Genomic DNA, 19918 nt, shown 5'->3' on the forward strand with positions numbered 1-19918 from the left:
CTTCTTTTTATTTGTATGTAAAAACACCGTTTACATATTAGAAGAATTGTTTACATAAAAAGGGAGCACAATATGTAGAAAGGAAAAAAAATTACTAATGTCTATAAACTCAACAAAACGTCTAACTTGATTATTTTTTTCGAATGCTTTAACAAGCAAAATTTTCAATTCTATGTTCAAGGGTGTTCTAACTTATATAGAAGTTTAGAACGGAAGAAATAGTTAAGAAGAGAAAGGGTTATAATAATATTCAATAAGTTTGAAACTTTCCTATGATGCACATTCCTATATATGTGCAAGACAACTATGACAGGGAAAAAGGTCGTGCTGTTAGATTCGGACCAGATCGGCCGGTCCAACCGTTTCTTTTCGAGTTGGTTTGTAATATAAAATTGTTTTGGTAAAAATCAGTTAAAATCACCAAAAACCGACAAAATTAGTGATCCAATTCGACTAGCTGATCCGGTTCTCAAACTTTTCTTTCTTCTTTTCCCCAATTATAATTTGAGTTACCTAAATTATAATATTTTCATTTATTAATAGGAATAAGAAAACGTCACCCATTAGCGTAAATACCAAAATCACTAGCTTTCATAAATGACTTCTAAATCAAGATGCTTTCATCCCTATAATCTCATTAACTTAGCATCAATGATTCCAACTTATATTAATTTAGTTTTTCAAGTAGTTTTGGAGAATGAACATATTTTAAAATTGTTTGTAATATAAGTTGGTCCAACCGTTTCTTTTAAGATCGGCCGGTCCAACCGTTTCTTTTCGAGTTGGTTTGTAATATAAAATCGTTTTGGTAAAAAACCAGTTAAAATCACCAAAAACCGACAAAATCAGTGATCCGATTCGACTAGTTGACCCGATTCTCAAACTTTTCTCTTTTTTTTTCCCCAATTATAATTTGAGTTATCTAAATTGTAATATTTTCATTTATTAATAGGAATAAGAAAACGTCACCCATTAGTGTAAATACCAAAATCACTAGCTTTCATAAATGACTTCTAAATTAAGATGTTTTCATCCCTATAAGTTAGCATCAGTGATTCCAACTTATATTAATTTATTTTAATTTAGTTTTTCAAGTAGTTTTGGAGAATGAACATATTTTAACCATGAATTTACATTTTTATATATAATTATTAAGTATATATTTGATTGCAAGTCTAATATTTTTAGAACATTTTTCATGATTGATCAAATATAACCAAGAACTTAATTTCAATATTTCTGAAACTTATAAAAATATAAAATAATTATAACATCATGCTAACTTCAGCGAATTTTTGCAAACGGTCTGACCGATCCGACCAGTAGACCCCTGATCCAATAATTTAGCTGTCGCTATCCAATCGAGTTTAACAACATTGGAAAAAGCGGCACTTTTAGAAAATTTTATGTAATTGACCTCATAAATTTCCCGCACTCTGCAAAATTTTGTGCAATGGGCCTTATAAATTGCCTGCCAATCAAACGCCTCCAATTTGCTTTGCAACCAAACACCAACTGAAGGATTGGAAGCACGGAGGAAGGATTGAGCCATGTAGTCCAACGCGTTGGTCATTTCTCACAAATTATTAGCACTAAAACAATCAGTAACAACCGTATTTTTCAAGATCTAAGCAACTGCAGCTTTGGCCAAAACAATTCCCACCCAAAAATACGAAGGCAAAAGAAATTTATTTGGAAGGAGATCCGGCAAATGCATTTATTTGGTAGTCTAACCACAATAAACAAACAGCTTTTCACCATTTTTTCCCCTCACTTTTCTGAGAAGGCCAACGAGGACGTTTGCTGACAAGTTACAATTGGTTGAACAAAGTGTGCATACAGCTTAAACTGGTTAACAAAGACAACCAAATTCGTTTACCTCTACAAACATATGGTTGGTCGTCCAAAGAATACTAAAAATTAAATCCTAAAAACAATGAGGTTTACAATCACCCAGATCACAAGTAGCAGGTCCAGAAGCCCAGTCACAGCTTACAGGCGGATGAGGCCCCAGATATAATCCCCTAATCCTGGGGGACTATACTAACAAATCAAATTGAATCACGCACGAGAACAAACAATGCGGGGATGGGCAACAGGTGCATGCCACCGTATCAACCGCCTTCCTTTCCAAAAGGACTACCAAGAATTATATGAATAGTCCATTGCTCATCAGGGAGACGAGGAAATAATGGCTTTACCATTGAATTCATTGTTCTTCACTCACTTAACTTCGTTAACTTGCAGTTGCGAAGGTAAGGATGATCGAACATGATGTACTTGGTCCAGTATGAACGGTACTTAGTCATTGCCAACTCAAGCCATGGTTTCATGTTTCCATTATAGTGTATGACAGCTGCACCATCAATTTCGGAACGATCAACACTTGGGTTGTAACCCAGGCCAAGCACATGCCAAGACTTCTCAAGCGGATGAGTAAGCCCATAAAAAGTGATCAGTCCAGGAGGTAAAGTACCCAGTTTCCACAGAACCCTGTCTTCATTCTGAGAGCATGGCAGAGAAGAAGAATAAAAAAGTTCAGAGCACTCGAAAATCCTAACTTACTATCCTACTCCACAGCTAGGTCATTGGCAGGCATTATATATAATTTTATCATATCTTGATCACAACTCAACAAGACTAATTATAAATTAAGTACAAAGAACTAACACGTTGGAAACCGTGACCAAAATCAGGGGAATCAGTCGATCAAGCAACCTATCTCCACACACAACTGACCCATATGGCACACCTTATAGCGCCTCAAGCAAGCGTGTCACCAGCAACCAGCTTAGGCACACTTGCCCGTTGCGCAGCAAATATTAGCATCTATGATAGTATAAATATTTAAGGGCTAAAAGGCAATCACCTTTCTAAGTGATGACATGAAAATGTTTTGCCACAAAAAACCAACACAAAAAATTAGCTAGGTAAACAAAGAAAGTGTGTCACATAAATGTGTCACAAATTAGCTCAAGCAAGCTTATGTATACCAAAAGAAAATAAACATAGCCGTGGAAGTTTCAAAGGACTTACCATATTCTGCCATTTATGGTATATACCCGTAATATCCTTTTTCTTCCATTCCTTAAGATCGAAAATGTTCATTCCATATGCCCAACCACAAGCATTAGGATCAAAATTTCGAGCGATATGAGGATTTGAAAAGTTCAGATACTTGTCAAAACGATGAAAGCTTTCACCACAGGTTTCAACAGCACCATTAACTTTCCCACGCAGATTCACTGACCATAGTCCCGTCAGGTCTTTCTGAACAACAATATCATCATCAAGAAACAGGATTTTATCCAATTTAGGGTACACTTCGGGGAGATAAAACCTGAGATGGTTAAGCATTGAAAGGTACTTGGGATTTCTATACTTCAGGTTAGAAGACCCAGCAGAAAGTGTGGTGGGATGAGCTGCCTTAAAATAGTACTCCTTCATGGCAGCAGACTCAAGCTGCCGTAGAACTGGACAATAAGATGAGTTAAGCCACTTAAACTCATCAACATTTTCAACATGGATAGTAGCTTTTCCTGGAGGGTTCAACAAAAACCACATATTCATTGCTCCAAAGTTTAATTTGTCAGTCACCAGATGAAAAACATGTTTCTCAGGTTCCTGCAATTTAAAGCAACAGCATATTAGAGATCTTCAAAGTTGCAGATCAAAACTAGACTTGCAAGCATACATCCAGCTGAAAAGTATAGTTCTGTTCAACCCACATCTTTGATGACCATGACCAATTTCAAACAGTATCAAATAATGACAACTGAAACAATACAAAATATCTCACTTCTTAAACAAACCCCAACTTCACAAATCAGAAAATGAGCCACCATGCCTAATGCCTATCAAGCATTCCATTACATACTTAATTAGCATTATATTCTATTGTAGTAGTGGTTAAAAATTTTCGATGCCTCAAAAAAGAAAGCACAAAACAGAACGAAACAGTATTTTCACAATTTCTTGCTACTATATTCAAGTTGGAACAATAGTATAAAGTTCTATTAAAAAGAAGCACAGGCACCTTAGCATTCATGATGGTTGAGTTAACAACAACTGAGGCAGCAAGAACATTATCAGAGAAGAGGGCATAATGGTAAAGGTTTGGATTTTCTAGATTCTCGCTTCTAGGGAAGATCCTTTTTTCTGGTGAAAGCATATAATAATCAATTGTTAACCGCAGTGACAAGCAGTGGATTCCATTTGGAATGGTCTTGGCAGCCAACTGGCTTAGAAAGGTGCTCTGCTTCTTCAAACTGCGGACTTGTTCATCTGCAGATTGTAGCATTGCTCTAAGCTTCCCAGTCACTAGCTTACAATCATACAGTTGCTCTCTAGCTTTTGATAGCACTTGGCCCATAGCTTTGATCTTTTCAGCCGCACTGTTTCACATGACATAAACACAAGAATAATCAATACACTGGATGGGGCAGGGAGCAGATCACATGATAGCACTAAGTACCTATGGTGAAGATCGGAATCAGTGGTAGCCTCTCCTAATGCACGCTGACTTTCTTTGAGCCGATTTTGTAGCTCTCGGCCCAAGTCCGGCTTGTCCTTCATCATTGCAAGACTTATGTACACCCTAGCCATAATCATTTGGTCACGCATCAAGCGAACAGTCGAATCAGCATTCTCATTCTCATTCTCTTTCCTCCAAATACTGTATTTGCCCAACACTGCAGAGTCAACAGACTTCGAACGTTCTATGGCTGCATTTTCAAGCTTCACAGTTACTTCTTCATCTTGTTTTACCAAGTCAGCAGCACGTTTTTCACGCCGTTTCTGTCTCAGTTGCTGCAGAATGATTAAAATGCGAAGTAAGACTTGAAGGCTGAATCTTAAGGGAATAGAGAAAAGGTTAAATCAACAGAAGAAGAATGTAGTTCAACGCTGGATATTCTGCAAAGTCAACAGTCACAAGCTGGCGCCACCCTGCTATAAATCATCAAAAGCAGAATATATATGAAACCGTTAACTCACCCTTCTTGCTACTTTAGCAGGTGCATCAATAACTTGAGATCGATCCTCTGCATCAGACAAGCATATGTTGACAGTGAAGTCAATACAATTGCAAACAAGCAACTATGAAGCCAGAAAGTATCCAGAAAAGCCATACCTTCTAAAGAAGCATCAACCTTATTTCTAGAAATATCATGTTTAATAGCCGCACCTCTTTGATTGGACTGGAGAACAATCACATATCCAAAAAACATGAATCAGAATATAAGTAAAAATTAATCACAATATACGTCTAAGTGATTTGCTAATAAAAAATAATCAAAGATGGGAATAAGAAGTCAGTCTATGTGAAAACAAATCTTTCATCCTGACCTCAAAAGACAAAGCACTATTCTCAGCAGGAGTTTCTTGTCCAACGAATTTCCATGATGCAGACAGGTTGGTTTTCCTGAAAGAATCAAGACTTAGCGGCCCTAAATCATTTGTGTTGGCTTTAATGACATCCATCACCTAAAATATGTGGTTGAAAAATATATCAGACAATATTTAACTTAAGATTACAAAAAACCAAAGCAAATAGGGTAAGTATCATGAATTAAGTATGTGCCTCTCTTGTAAGTAGAGATTTAACATGTTGCAATGCCAGCCTCTCTCTCCAATCAAGATCCTGCAGAGAGGAACCTTGTAGTCATCAGAAGATACACATCCTAGAATCAGTGTAAAAAGCATCTGGAGATGAAAGATACCTGATTTCCAGAACTAGTTGAGATTTTGTCTTGATCTGCAGAAAAAGAAAATTAGCTTGTTCAATTGAGGTAACAAGCAGCAGAACGGAGATGCAGACAGATGCTCTTAATTCAAAAGGAATAAACTGTCTCAGACTCTCAATAAAGACCAACATTAGTAATAAACCCCATATACAATCTAATTAGAATACATGCAATCAATTAATTTTGATGATGTACATATTTTGTACATAAATATAGATCAGGTTTCATCAAACTTCACTGCAAAAACAAACACCACTCATAGTTTAGCTTATCTTGGAACTTCACACCAACTCCATCTCAGTCACTAACTACAGCGCCGGTTACTGGAAAGGGAGTATTAATGTTCTACAATGAGTTTCGTGAAAATGTAGTGGTAATGCATTTACTGAATTTTTACATCAAAAGGCAATTCAATAAAGTCCTTGCAACTTAGCATTTCACCAAATTCAACTTGCTATCTTTTAGTGTAAGTTTTATATGACACCACATTTTATACTTTTCGTCATATACTGGAAATATTGACTTCACTATATGACTATTAGCATGCCACAGAAGTGTTGTCTCCTTTTAATATCTGACACTGCAAATATATGTAAAACCCCGATAATTAGGCTAAGGAAACTAGAATGTTGGATGAGACGAATAATAAACTATTCCTCTTTCTCATTGCATAAGTAGAAAAATACCAATCTGTCAAAAGGGCCAAGAAAAGCTAAAAAACATTTGTGGATCAATTGAGTACTTGAGAAAGGTGATTAAGCTCAATATCTCCTTGCACCACTAATGTAAAGAGAAAAGCATCAAAATAAGTTCTCAATGAATTTTGGTTTCTCATAAAATTCACCTTGCATCATGAAACCACCAACAAAAACATTCAAAATGACATTGTGTTTAACCGCTTTACTGGTAACAACGATGTTCATCAGTGCAATCTCAATTAAATGAACAATTGAAAAGGCAACAATAGACCATTAATCTTTCTATCTACCTTAACAGTCAACCTTTTATGTCTTCTTTCTTAAGTCTAATATGCCCACTAAAATTAATCTAAGAAACCCCCAAGCTGCTCTTCCTTCATCCAACTCTACTACAGGCACATTCTATCTCTGCCCAAAACATTTCCAGTGAAATATCCTTTTAAAGTGTTTTAGTCACAGATGAAGAATTGGTTTGAATTAGAAGACCTCTAAATAAGTATGTTACTTCAATCTTCACACAAAAATATATCACCAAAAAATATAGGACGCGGACACAGGAAAACCTGAGTTAGTAACGTTGAAGTAATTATTACCACTCCTCCTGAGAATCCAAAAGCCTTTAATTACACACTTCTTTGGTTCAACTTAGATAGGAATTTGGACTAATTACTTCTGATTTCTTTATTTCCTGCTTATACCATTGAACTTAATCTGTTTCCATTTCAGAAAAACATCCAAAAAAAAAAATCAGTATCTGAAAAGAAGTCAAGCCTAACACCTCTGTCACATAAACCACAATCTATCAAGTGAATAGATAAATACTTCTGCTCTCGAATGAATAGAATCATCCGCAATTCCAACATTTAAATACCAAGATCCAACACAATTCCTACAACACCATGTCATAAACTACCAATTGCGCATATGCACCGGATTCCTCCATAACCAAAAATACACACCTAGATGTCGTTGTACAAATTGCATTACCCTAACACATTTTTTCTTTAAGAAAAAAAAAAAAAGAAGAAGAAGAAAATAAAAGAAAAAAATAGTATGAGATAAAGAAAGTATAAAAACTGACCGGTTGAGCTGGTATAAAAGATTCCGCGGCCAACCAAGAAGAGGAAGGAGGGAGAGACAACTAAGCAAAAAATGAGGACTGCGGCCCCGGGGAGCCGAGATCCATAGCCACCGCCTTTGCTGCTCTTCCCGGCCACCGTTATTCCCCTTTTATTAGTCCCCATTTACTATTTCCGCAGTCCTCCCAATCTTCCTCAAATAACAATGAAAACCATAAGATTGATAACCTAACACAACAAAACTCTCGCCCCAGTTAAAAATCACATTATTCCTTCATTACACATTCATATATGTATAAAAAGCTGCAGATTGATTGATTTATACGTATCTTGATTTAGTAAGATGAGAAAAAAAAATTGAGGAACTTTTATGGGAAAACAAACGAATAAATTCGGTGGGTTTTTGCGGCAAACAGAAATAGTAGAAGACGACTGGAACTGTAAAAGATTACGTAAGACCAAGAAAAAGAAGAAGAAGAAGAAGAAGAACGATCTCAAATTCGTCGGAGGATGGGACTTCGATTTTTTTTTTTTTTTTTTTTTTTGCCCTTTTCAACGTTTCTTTTCCAGTGCGTCCTACTCCTTAATTTGGAAATGTTACATAAAACGACGTCGCGAAGTTGGGGCGCCGACACAGTCGTCATGCTAGTATTTATTACTGTCAGTGAAAAAAAAAAAGCGAAAAAGAAAATGTACGGAGAGTTGTGTGATAAACGTCATCCATTCTCAAAGACGTCACTTTATTGATTTCTTTTTTTTTTTTTTTTGAATGCTTACTTTATTGATTTCTTAATCTTTGTTTATCCAACTTTACTTTGATTATTCATAATTACAGCGCAAACTAATTTTGTTTGAATTGTACTTGACTACTTTTAATGTTTTCCGGAAATTGGTATGCCTCACTCACGTATTTAGAAAAGTTCATTTCCTGCACGTTTAGTTTAAGAAGAAAGATATAAAATATGATTAGGACTAAGAGAATTAAGTGATGAAGCTGAAAACCAAGTATAGCTACTCTTTAGTGATTTCGCTTTGCGTTGCGTAGTATAACAAAATGGTGTTAGTTTAATACGAGTAGTTATTTGAAGGTTTGCCCCAAGTATCTTTAACATTTTTTCTATCCGGTATGTATAGTTTAATAACTTTCTTTTTGTCGAGGCATGTTTGATAAAATTTTGAAAATTGAATACATTATGTTAATGAGTTGTTAAGTATTAAAATTTTAATATTTGAGCATGTTTTACATTAAATGATAAGTGAATCCATTAAATTATGAAATATGAAAACTGAATCCATTAAATTATTGAATTGTTATGTACTAAATTTGATACACTTGAATATGCATCGCATTAAGTGATAAGTGAATAATTTATCACTTATTTTTTTGGGGCAAGTTTTGTCTCGAAGATTCAGTGTCATTTATTTAATTTATATGTTCATCTTTTGTTAGAGGAAACTTTCTCGACAGCCCCTAAACTATTGCCTTTGCACGATTTTGGCTCCTTAACTATAAATTGTCGCAAATAAGTTGTTGAACCAAAAAAAAAAAAAATTAGTTTAAGGACTTCCATCAATTTTGGCCATTAAAGGTGACAAAGTTAGGGGCAAAACTAACCAAACAAAAAAATCAACTCACAAAAAGAGCCTAAAAAGGCCTCATTGACTAATTATTTCATCATATTAGCGTTAAAGAAGGTGGAAGACGATAGAAGAGAACAAAAATTGAACTCCATGTTATTAGTTGACTCAATATAATCAGTGTTTAATCAAATCCTGGGTTGATTTTTCTGTTTAGTCGTTTTTGCCCCAAATTCCGTTACATTTAACTCCAAAATTAACGCAAATCCTTAAATTAAGCTTTTTTTTGTTCAAAGGCTTATTTGTAATAATTTATAATTGATCTGTCAAAACTATACAAAGTGAATAATTTAAGGGCTTGCCAGAAAGTTTTCTCCTTTTGTTATCAAACGCTTTTGAATTGTTAAGATCTAAATCCAATAAATTTAAGTGTTAAATTCAATTATCAAATAGAGCCTTAATTAATTCAAATATTTTATTTTTGATTATCAAATACATCTGAATACGACACATTAAGTGTTGATATGACTCCTTAATTTAAACTAGCAATAATAATTGAATAAAATAAACCTTATGATTTTGACATCCGTAGACGTTTCAACCCGCTTCATTGTCATTCTTTTAAATATTAAATTGATTTCACGGTCCTTACTTATCCTTTCAAGGAAGAAATCAGAATTAAATTACTAACCCCGAATCCCAGGTGTTTACCTCAAAAGCCGGCCTGTCCTTGCTTAGCCTAGGTTACAAAAAATTGTCATTCCATATGTACTTCTAATAACTTCTTGTATGTTTGTAAAACGTCTTGTAATGTTCTACTATGTATTAATACACATAATATGCCATGATGACCTTTTGACCCCCAAAAAAAAATACAACAGAAGAAATATGCCTCTTACGGTTCTCTCCAGGTAGTACCAATAAAAAACTATCAGTAGAAGAAATTAGGACCGACAAGAAACACACGCGACAAGAGTGAGAGTGCATAAAATATCAATGATTACTCCACGTTTTAAGGCTACAAGGTTCTGTTTATGCTGCATAGCACAGGCACGAGCTAACATTGCCCCAAACCAGACATTGGACAACATGCATAGACTTTGTGAGATATATATAGGCATCCATTTTATCAAAACAATCTTCCCAAATCTTAACTCCAGAAAATTGGATCCATTACTGCAAAAGTATAGCCACATCCAAGTAATCTCCTATCTGCAGATGAAAAACAGTCCAGTAAAGAAGCTTTCAACTACAGCAGAAACTATGCATCCTTGCAGGACATCATTTACCTGAAATTTAAGTTCACCTAAGGCCCTGCTGCCATCGTCTGCCCGCCTGGCATTTGGGTACGAATAGGTTCTGCCCACCTTCAACACAAGAAGCAAGGAGCACAATTTAGAAGTAAACATGGTAGAGCATAGATAACTGTGACTACAAGCCGTTTGGTTGTTTACGTGCATATATAACTGTGATAGCATGGGCACAACAATCCTGGCATAGTATGCTGCATCTCTTGAACAGAAAAGGTTGGACAGACACAGCCCGCATCAAATTGAACAATAACAGTATCGAATTCGAGAAAACACATCTTAATCACGTTCAGATTACTTCAGTAAAGATCAGCGCTGACCTAGTTTTGTCCAACAGATTACAATTATGGCAATCATATTAATAGCTTCCATGTTTTGACAGGAAAATTGCAGGATAACTTAACCATCTGAGTCAAATACATGAATTGCAACCTGAACCATCTGAGCTAAAACATGAACCAAATGCTCAAAAGACCAGCACCAACAAAAAATTTGGAAGTAATGCAGTACAATTATCAGCTCGCAAATTAAAAAAGAAGCCTCGCCAAGTATGAGGCCAATGAGAATTCCAATTTTGTCTGTTAATAAGTGCAAACAGGAAACAAATGCTGCAGTCTACTGACCATTTGACTTGCAAACACTCTGACAAGCAGCAAATTACATGATGACACCCAATCTTTGAAGTAACTTTTAACCATTAGAAAAACAGAAGTGGTTCAAACCAAAAGGAACAAGTATGAATCAAATAAAGTTTCAAAGGCAGCAGAATGTTAAAGACCATTTGGCAGACAAACATTAAGAACTCAAACCCCTTTAGTTACTCTAAATTCCATGGGCTATACAAGAATGAGAGAGAGAGAGAACAGGATACCTCACGAACAACAAAGCGACCACGGCTATTAGGAAACACAAAAGCAAATGACAGCGTTGCATCTCTTCTTCTTGCTTCGGGTGCTACTTCTTTTACCTAGAAAACAATTGTAGTCAACAAAAGGACATGGGAAGGAATTATGCCTTCACGTAGTATAAAGAAAGTCAAGTATTCTTGTACCAGATCTGTCAATTCCCGCAGAGTTGCGTCCATCCATGTATAGATTTGAACCTCATCCTTGGGTTCCTTCCCTCTCACAGCAAAATCCACCTCGTTATGATGTCCTCCAATCTGTAGATGTCAACATTGAATTGAAGCTTACGTATTCCATGGCCATAAGCAAACAATGGTACAACTCAGGTGCAACTGTTCTAGACCCTAAAATGGAGACTTCACATATTTTAGCATTCTCTCTTCTTTTTATTTACATTTTCCTTTTCTTCACCATTAAACAACAGCAAAAAGAACCTAGAAGATAAGTCTGCCTCCTCTGCAACAGCTTATCTGACTTCCAAAGGTCAATATTTCCCCAACCAAAACCATTTTCAGACAAATAGCTTTAGGTTTGTTAACTAGATTCATAGGACCCAAAGTCAGTGATTTATACATAAAAGAATTCTATCCAAACAATTGTATCACTAGTTATTGGAACATTCTTAACCAGATTATAAACTGAGATCACAATGAACCATATATGGAGTAGAAGAATGTCTTATTTTTGTATAACTTTTATGCATCAATGAATTACTTGTCTACATAATTTTTTCATCGATAATACTCTAAGCCTTAAAGTAATTCCCACCATAAACTCTTATTTGGTATAAAAAGTTTGTTATTTAACATTCATTTAGTATGCTCCACAGCAATCATTACATTTGGATCATAGCTCACAAATTGCTTTTCAATAGTGTAAATATAACCACTCAGCTAAAGAACTCATTAAAAAAAACCACTTTAAAATGAGTGAAAGGGACTTCTTGACAAGGAAAGAATATACATACATGAAAAGAACTGCCAAGGAAATGTCTATATTCAACCTATATCCGCTTCTTTTGAATAGATGATTTCAAACTCAAAACATTTTTCCCTGCTTATCTTTCTTCCCTGAAGACTCATTTTCATTTCTAATCCAGGATCTTCCTTTTCTTCAGCTTAGACATAACCTTCTTACTTTATCTTCGTAAATTCTTGCAGTTAATACTTTATCCTGTTAAATTCTTGCAAAAATATGACGTAATACATAGATAAGATTTAACAACAGGCCACCAAATTTGGCTCTAAAAGCAGAGGAAGCAATAAAGATACTAAGAGTAGCAATACTCAAAAGACCATAGGGTATCTGTCCAATAGGAAACTCTTAACTAAGTGAAGCACACATGACAAATTCTCACAAATGCAAAGGAATGGCAAAAACCTTATAATTTCAACCAATTTTTAGTTTTTATGATGCCAATGAAATATTACATGCACAAGCATCTCTTTGATTTCCTTTTTCTTGAGATTGAAAAGTTCCATACACCATGGCTCCCAAGATATGATTTTCCAAGTACATTAGTTCATTACAAGAGAAAGCGAGCAGCAAGTAATTGCTAACTGATTACTGCTTTATACAGGAACCAACTGTTTGAACAAGAATGCTAAGAACACCTAGACCAAATAAAAAAGATAAAAAAAAAAGGGTACACATTATAAAAAAAGAAAAAATGAAATGCAAACAAAAATGTTGAGAGTCAAAAGCATACCTTGGTGAAAACACGAAGCAGTAAAGGACATGTCTGGGCACAAAAGAAATATTAATCAGTTTAGGATAACATAGTGAAATTTTAAGAAGAAAATAGCCAGCAGCGGTCCAACAAATAAAAACTGGAGGTTGGAAAGCAATGAAGAAAGTACTTCACATTATACATTATAACCATCGGAGAGGAAATATATTCGCGAACTAGCTAATTTTCTTCCATCAATTCCAAGCACTTGAATAGAAATTTGGAACATCCCTCCTTTCTAAACCCAAATTTCCATGACAGAAACTTCTCAAAAAGTACCCTAAAAAAAATAAAAGATTAAAATTTAAAAGTAATTATATTCTTTACTTCTTCCACCAACAAGCGTTTCAATGGTACACACAATGTCGCTGTAATAAAATAATACCAATCCTTAGTACTAAAACCCTAATTCCCAAAACCCTAGAGAGTTCTGAATGTAGAGACAAAACGATAGTAAAAGAGAAAAAGCGGCAACCTTCTCTCGATCGACCGGCACGAAGCGAGGGCCAACCTTGGCAGTGGGTGGCGGTGGAGGTGGACCTCTAGCCGATGGGGGCAACGGTCTTACCCCTCCTCCTCCTCCCCCTCCCCTTCTCTGCACTTCAGCCATTGGAGCTCTGTCTGTCTTCTCTTGCGCAAACAATCAAGAAAATAGTACGGACTTCTTGCTTCTAAGTTTGAAGGCATAGGTGTAGATTATATGGGTCAATGTTCTCGGCCCATCTGAGCTAGTGAGAATCCATGAGCCGAATAAGTTCTCTGGCCCACTTTGTAATGTGAATAACAAGGTCCATTTGCAATGTGAATAACATTTCTCCTAGCTCTGACTTGAATAATCATATATTCGTGAATTATAGGCTGTTTTAAATTAATCAATGTTTCTTCAAAAAAAAAAAATTAATCAATGTCCAACAAGATTTTGGGCTTGGTCTAAATGGATTATTTTAACTTATTATAGATTCTAATGTTGGATAATATGTTTTTGTGATGTTCTCAATTATTTTTATATTCTGATTATAAATTTTTATGAATAAAAAACTAAAATCTATAATCACATAGAAAGTAACTCTTGCTGATTTTGATTAAGAATCCGTTTCTATAATCAAATTTTGTAAAATTTAAAGCAACCGAAAACCAAACTTTTGTATTCACTAGCTCTTTAAATAGCTTGGATACTGGAACCTAGCGCATCAATTACAAGGATTATCACTATTCATTTTTTTTTTATCAATTAATGTTTATTTAGTCTGGTTCCTTCGCATACAAATCTAGTGTTTGGATCCAAAACACTAACTCACATAAATTTCTTCTTCTTTTTCTTTTTGGCCCTAGAAATAAGTACTAAAGGTTTGGTGTTGGGCGGACAGGCAGAAATTACAAACCAGTGCAGTTCAAGCACCGGAGAAGGCACTCTTACAATATGGATTATAACTCGAGCATTTTCGCCAACGTATGTTGGCACAGTCGATAAAAATGAATCACTTTCTCACAAAAAAAGTAATAATATGTTCAAATCTCAATGTTGATGTAAGAATTATGATGAGAGTTATAACAGTAGATAATCTATTAGTATGCCTAAGTGAGTTATGATCCTGAGTGTATGTTATAATGGTGGATAATCTGTTATTATCCCCAAGTGAGCTATGGTCGCGAGTGTATGTCTAAAGTTATAATGACTCGTCCAAAAGTCGGTGGCCACCACTAATGCATTAAGGCTCGATGGGATGAGAAATAAGGGTTCAAATCTTGACTCCTACTAATTTGTTACAATTAAATGTGACCTTGCTTAAAAAATCCAGACGAGTGCGTAGTGCACCCATCTAATCCGGTGGTGGTTCAGTCCCCTTCGGATTACTCTAAGATTTGTTCAGACCCTCCCCTCCCCATAATATAGGAAGCTACCGTATCGATAAAAAAAATATTACGATGGTGGATAATGTGTACGCACCCTTGTAAATTACCTATGATCGCGAGTGCGTATCTCGACTTGCAATGATGACTAGAACTAAAACTACCACCCAAACTTTTTATCATTAAAAAAAAAAAAATAAGATTTTTTTTTTCTTGTCCCATGTTGTTAATCTAAGAATTAATGTATTAGGTAGCATTCCACTATGACCCTTTTTGACATGTTTTGATAGGTCTAACGTTCAACTGTGACTTATCCCTTAAACATGTCTGGGAATGTGCATGAACCATCCGCTAACACCCCAGAAGTAGGCAGTGCTAACAATAATTTAGACTTGCATATTTATCATTACCTACTTTGTCGACACTCTCTACAAAATTTTGATACTTTCCCGTTATTACCTTTTTTTGGCCATTGTTAACAATAAGTTTCCAAGTGTACACACTTAAGAAAGGCCTTTCTAGTTCCTCCTAGTATATATATTTAGGTTCTATTTGATAAAACTGAATCTGAATTCTGAAGTCTGAATTTTGAAATTTGAATATTGAAACGATTAATTTGCTGAATTTTAAGCATTGAAAAAAATATATGAATGTCTGAATTTTAATGTTAAACCTATTTATATTGTTTGATAAATATTTATAGTTGAATGCTTAATGAGTTTAATTTGATAATTTTGCCCTTATATCCTTTCATTCAAAAAATAAATAGAATCTATGATTTAATTAGTTTAAATTTGTTAGGTATGAAAATGACAATATTTATTTTTAAACCAAATTAATATAAAAGATGAAATATATTATATAATGAGTATGGAGAAGATGTGAAAGTCATTAAAAAGGGAGAAAAGAGAAATTAAAAATCGTTAGATAGAGAATATTAGGTTGTTTAATTGGATAAGAATTTTGAACATAATTAACAAACAAGAGTAGATTTGGTAGATAAGATAAGGTAGTTGAAGTAATTCTATTGATTCTTATCAGAATTAAGCATTCAGTTAGGATTTTTGTGCTGAAAAAAATACACACAGGCTCAGCACTGCTTAACAAGTTCAGTAAATAGATTTTCATTTATCAAACACTCAAAACATCTGAAAGTCTGAAAAAATTCAGATTCGGCACTTTTTTTATGTTATCAAACAGACCCTTGGTATTGTGTTCAACGTTTTCTTCTGGTTGTTAAAAAAAAAAAAAAAGAAGAAGAAGAAAATGATCAATATGAAATTAGATTGAAACACGTACATCTACAATTTCTAATCCAAATATAGGCAAATAATTGCAATAAAATTCGACGGAATTAGATTGTTGTTCGCAAAACTTTCGCCGGAATTTCCATTTTCTTCCCATCACTCAGAGACTTTCCTTGTTTTACCCAGTTGAATGAAAAGCAACCTTGGAAATCCTTTTCCTTCTTGGGTAGCTTGGGTCTTATAATTCTTACACATCCTAAATGAAGTGTAGGCAGAGCATATCTTCTGTAGGAGCGAAACATCCTCCATCAGCAATTAAATTTATGGTCCCACATCCCACATGAGCCGTGGTACCATGATAATAATACTTTTTTAAAACTTTAAACTGCAGGCCGACAAAGAACTCTTCTAGTGAGACAAATATTTTATACTTGAGAGAATTGCAGTTTTGGGCTTTTGGTTCCAAATATTTGGAGCACGAGTGCTTCTTCTAGTCCCTAAAATTTGGAAAAAAAAAAAAATTGTGACCATAATTTGTAGTAACAGATGACTAGTTACTCGCATGGTGATCACGCGAGTAATTAGTCTTCAGCCCAGAAATACAAAAATTCAATTGACGAAAAAAATTTAGTCTAGAGACTAACTGCTCGCGTGATTAGTATATAAGTAATCTTTTATTACAGTTAGCAATATTTTATTGATTTTCAAACTTTTTAATAATTAATTGTTGGCACATGAATTCCGATAGTAATTGGTAAAAATCTCATGAGAACGATATATTACTCCCAGTAGAGAAAATCATCAGAAGCTCAAGAAAATGGCGAAGTCGTTGTAATTATGTCAAGCCTGATGGGAGGTGGATGTAATTTACCCTTGTCATTAACTCACAGGTCACAGCAATAATTCGGTCCAAGGAATATGACATAATTGGAAAAATAAGACAGATGAGGGTAATGTGCACCCACCCCCTTACCCATATCATTACCTTTTCCCTTGGCCGGGAGGGAGGGAGGGAGGGGGGGTTTGCAAATGGTCCCATGTTTTTAGAAACACAAGAGTACAAATGGGGTATCCCGATGTTGAAATTTGAAAGCTCCACCGATAGGGAAAGGATTGGTAGGAAATGGAAAGAGGGCTTTAAAAAACCCACTCCGACCATTAAAAACCTTCTCAAAATGGAAAACTCTAACCACCACCACCACAGCCCAAAGTCCTTTGCCCACTGTGGATGGTTTAGTTGCTTTGGGACAAAAGCAAAAGCATGGGACTTTCATTGATCAACCTTCAATTCAAGAGCAAATTATCTCAGACGGTCACTAAAGTTTTAGAATCGTTGAGTTTTGGTCATTGAATTATTAAAAATTAAATTTTGGCCATCGAACTATCTAAAGTTTAAGTTTCGGGCCATTCCGTTAGATTTGATCGCTAACTATGCTAGATCTGAGTGTTCGCACGATTTACGAGACTAAAGTAAAAGGCATAGTTGACGATCAAATCTAACGGAATGGTCCGGAACCTAAATCTTAGATAGTTCAGTAGCTAAAACTACACTTTTAATAGTTCAATGGTGAAAATTCGATGGTTCCAAAAATTTAGTGGCCATCCGAATAATTTGCTCTTCAATTCAACGTAGCATAGTAAAAGAGACTAACTGTAGTTGTACCCTTACCCTTCTGCATCATCAGAAGATATTAGTATTAGTAGTATTGTTTATTTGATCAAAAAAAATTGTATGAATTTGATTTCGATCGTCACCACAGATCAGAACATATCCCAGAATCATGCATAGAAGTATTGTGGCAGCACATGTATTGACAAACCATAACCATGCATACATGCACCAAGCTTTATTCTCATGCAACGCTATACTTCAACAACAACAACTACTACTCCTGCTGCCATTCTTTTGCTGCATGCCTTTCTATTTTTACCATTACTTTCCTACTTGCTGCCCTTTGTGGTTAAATCCTTGCAAGCGGTGCTTGGTCGTAGGATTGTCATGAAAGATGAAAAGGTGCATTCTTAGTCATTCCAATTCAGTTAAAAGTTTGGGCCAAATTTTGAACCAGTCAGTGCATGTGACTGTTGTACAGTGGTATTGTCTGTGTCAATTATTGCACTTGGATTCAATTTATGCCACCCCACCGAATTGAAAGGGCAGGTACGTGCTAACTAACCCACTTTATATTCTTCGTTTTTGGCTTAATTTGGACCGGGGAGTGCAGGCAGCTGATTAATTTGGTGATTTATATCAATAGTCTAATCCAATTTCCTTTTGTAATTGGGCAGGAACCTGAAATTAAAAAATTGGATATTCAATCTAGTTTTTTTTTTTTTTTGAAGATTTTTTTTTTTTTTTTATAAGCGGGAGGACTCGAACCCCAGATCTCTTGCTTACACTCCCTCCCCCCGTACCACCCAACCCAACCCTCCCCCCATATTCAATCTAGTTTGATTGTTGTTGTTGTTGTTGTTAATGCTACCATCCAAATTTTATAGACACAAATTGTCAAACATGCCCTTCTCAAGTCCAATTGCAATTTGAACTTAAAAGGGGTAGTCTTGTCATTTTAACAAAAATTTGCCGTAGAAATAAAATGTGGGTTGTGTTGTGTTGTGGCAACAGATTATTTTATTTCCCATGGATCACAGTCAAATTAGAGCTCACAGGACAATTTTCTTTTTTAAGAAATCTCCACTCCCTAATATAAAATTGTTGAGCTCTTTCACTGGTCAGAAAATGGGTACAACAAATTACAAGAGTTAAAAAAAAAAAAAACTTAATTAACGTCCACGTCTAATTAATAATAAGCTATATATTGAGTCTTGATCGTGTTTTATAGCTACCTGGCTGGTTTGCAGTTTACACCAACCTATGATATCTTACCGTGCATCCTCCAACATGGGATTGATGTTGAAGACTGAAGAGGCATGTTTTACAGTTTAATCTTCTTGTCTAAAATGTATCCCAAAGTAGCCTTTTCCATCTTTACCTGGTGATAGCTTCGACTCTAAACAAAATCAACCATGTGTTGTAATTAATCAAATTGGCAAAAAGCATGGTATAACTAGAAGTGGCAGATAGCTAGAAACAATTTTTTCTAAATTTTGCTTGTATCACAAACATAATTTTCAATCGCATTTTTCTAATCCCGTTTATCTTTTTATCTTAATTACACGCATCATATCATAAAATGTGTTATATTGTCAGATTAAATAATCTCCTATCCAATGATGCCCCTTTTTTTTTCGGTGACAAAATCTCTTTAATGAGCTATGTTTGATGAAATACACACTCTATTATCATGATTTTTCACATGAATAGACATTTCAAGACTTTTTATCCACTGTCCTTGACCCTTTTTTTTTTTTTTTTTTGCTTGGCCTTTTTGGTTGGGGTAAGTACTGTTGTTGGATCATTTATTGGATATTCAGATCGAAACACATTTTCATAAACCTGAACAGACAAAGAAATGTTTTTACAGCATTAATGTTTGTAGTACAGCGACATGCTAATTGAAGAAGTTAGGCTTGCCGAATATATTAAATTTCTTCAACTAAAAATCCACATCTTGGCGGAAAACACATTCAAGGATGTCATTTAATATCATGCATATATTCTGTACCCAGTCAAGAGGATGATGATGTTAAGATGTTATTTTTGCTTCTCATCTTAAAGTTTCATGGGGCACACCAGATTACCACAGCCTAATTATGACAACGCAAATGACAGCTCTGCTTTCCCAATTCTGGAAGCAATGAAGGCATCCGATTATT

General features: G+C 35.1%; 2 protein-coding genes across 3 annotated transcripts; both read right to left on the minus strand.

Annotated features, from left to right (window-relative positions):
* Positions 1-1687: 1687 nt before the first annotated feature.
* LOC113727966 (polygalacturonate 4-alpha-galacturonosyltransferase-like) lies at positions 1688-8099 on the minus strand. The gene is made up of 10 exons (XM_027252393.2): positions 7524-8099; positions 5721-5755; positions 5582-5641; positions 5347-5484; positions 5132-5198; positions 4996-5042; positions 4475-4809; positions 4037-4394; positions 3037-3624; positions 1688-2504 (listed from the first exon to the last, which is right to left on the minus strand). The coding sequence occupies exons 1-10, from the start codon at positions 7684-7686 to the stop codon at positions 2220-2222; spliced, it is 2076 nt and encodes a 691-aa protein (XP_027108194.2). The 5' UTR covers positions 7687-8099; the 3' UTR covers positions 1688-2219.
* Positions 8100-10075: 1976 nt separating this feature from the next.
* On the minus strand, positions 10076-13715 carry LOC113727970 (histone deacetylase complex subunit SAP18). Of its 2 annotated transcripts, XM_027252397.2 has the most exons (6): positions 13519-13714; positions 13023-13055; positions 11461-11571; positions 11281-11376; positions 10389-10466; positions 10076-10311 (listed from the first exon to the last, which is right to left on the minus strand). In XM_027252397.2, exons 1-6 carry the CDS (start codon positions 13651-13653, stop codon positions 10273-10275), a joined length of 492 nt encoding a protein of 163 aa, XP_027108198.1. In that variant the 5' UTR covers positions 13654-13714; the 3' UTR covers positions 10076-10272. The 2 variants fall into 2 exon arrangements, with proteins under 2 accessions (XP_027108198.1, XP_071932552.1); XM_072076451.1 differs by lacking the exon at positions 13023-13055 and having other exon boundaries at positions 13519-13715.
* Between the last annotated feature and the right edge of the window lie 6203 nt (positions 13716-19918).

Source organism: Coffea arabica, chromosome 2c (assembly GCF_036785885.1).
Source record: "Coffea arabica cultivar ET-39 chromosome 2c, Coffea Arabica ET-39 HiFi, whole genome shotgun sequence".
Lineage (NCBI taxonomy): Eukaryota > Viridiplantae > Streptophyta > Magnoliopsida > Gentianales > Rubiaceae > Coffea > Coffea arabica.

Excerpts from the sequence above, each read along its gene's own strand:
- LOC113727970 (XM_027252397.2), bottom strand. The coding sequence starts at position 13,653 with ATGGCTGAAGTGCAGAGAAGGGGAGGGGGAGGAGGAGGAGGGGTAAGA. Across the intron at positions 13,056-13,518 it reads TGCCGGTCGATCGAGAGAAG|ACATGTCCTTTACTGCTTCG; the intron begins GTTGCCGCTTTT and ends TTTTGTGCCCAG. Across the intron at positions 11,572-13,022 it reads TGCTTCGTGTTTTCACCAAG|ATTGGAGGACATCATAACGA; the intron begins GTATGCTTTTGA and ends TGACATCTACAG.
- LOC113727966 (XM_027252393.2), bottom strand. The coding sequence starts at position 7,686 with ATGGGGACTAATAAAAGGGGAATAACGGTGGCCGGGAAGAGCAGCAAA. Across the intron at positions 5,756-7,523 it reads CTTTTATACCAGCTCAACCG|ATCAAGACAAAATCTCAACT; the intron begins GTCAGTTTTTAT and ends CTTTTTCTGCAG. Across the intron at positions 5,485-5,581 it reads AATCTCTACTTACAAGAGAG|GTGATGGATGTCATTAAAGC; the intron begins GCACATACTTAA and ends CACATATTTTAG.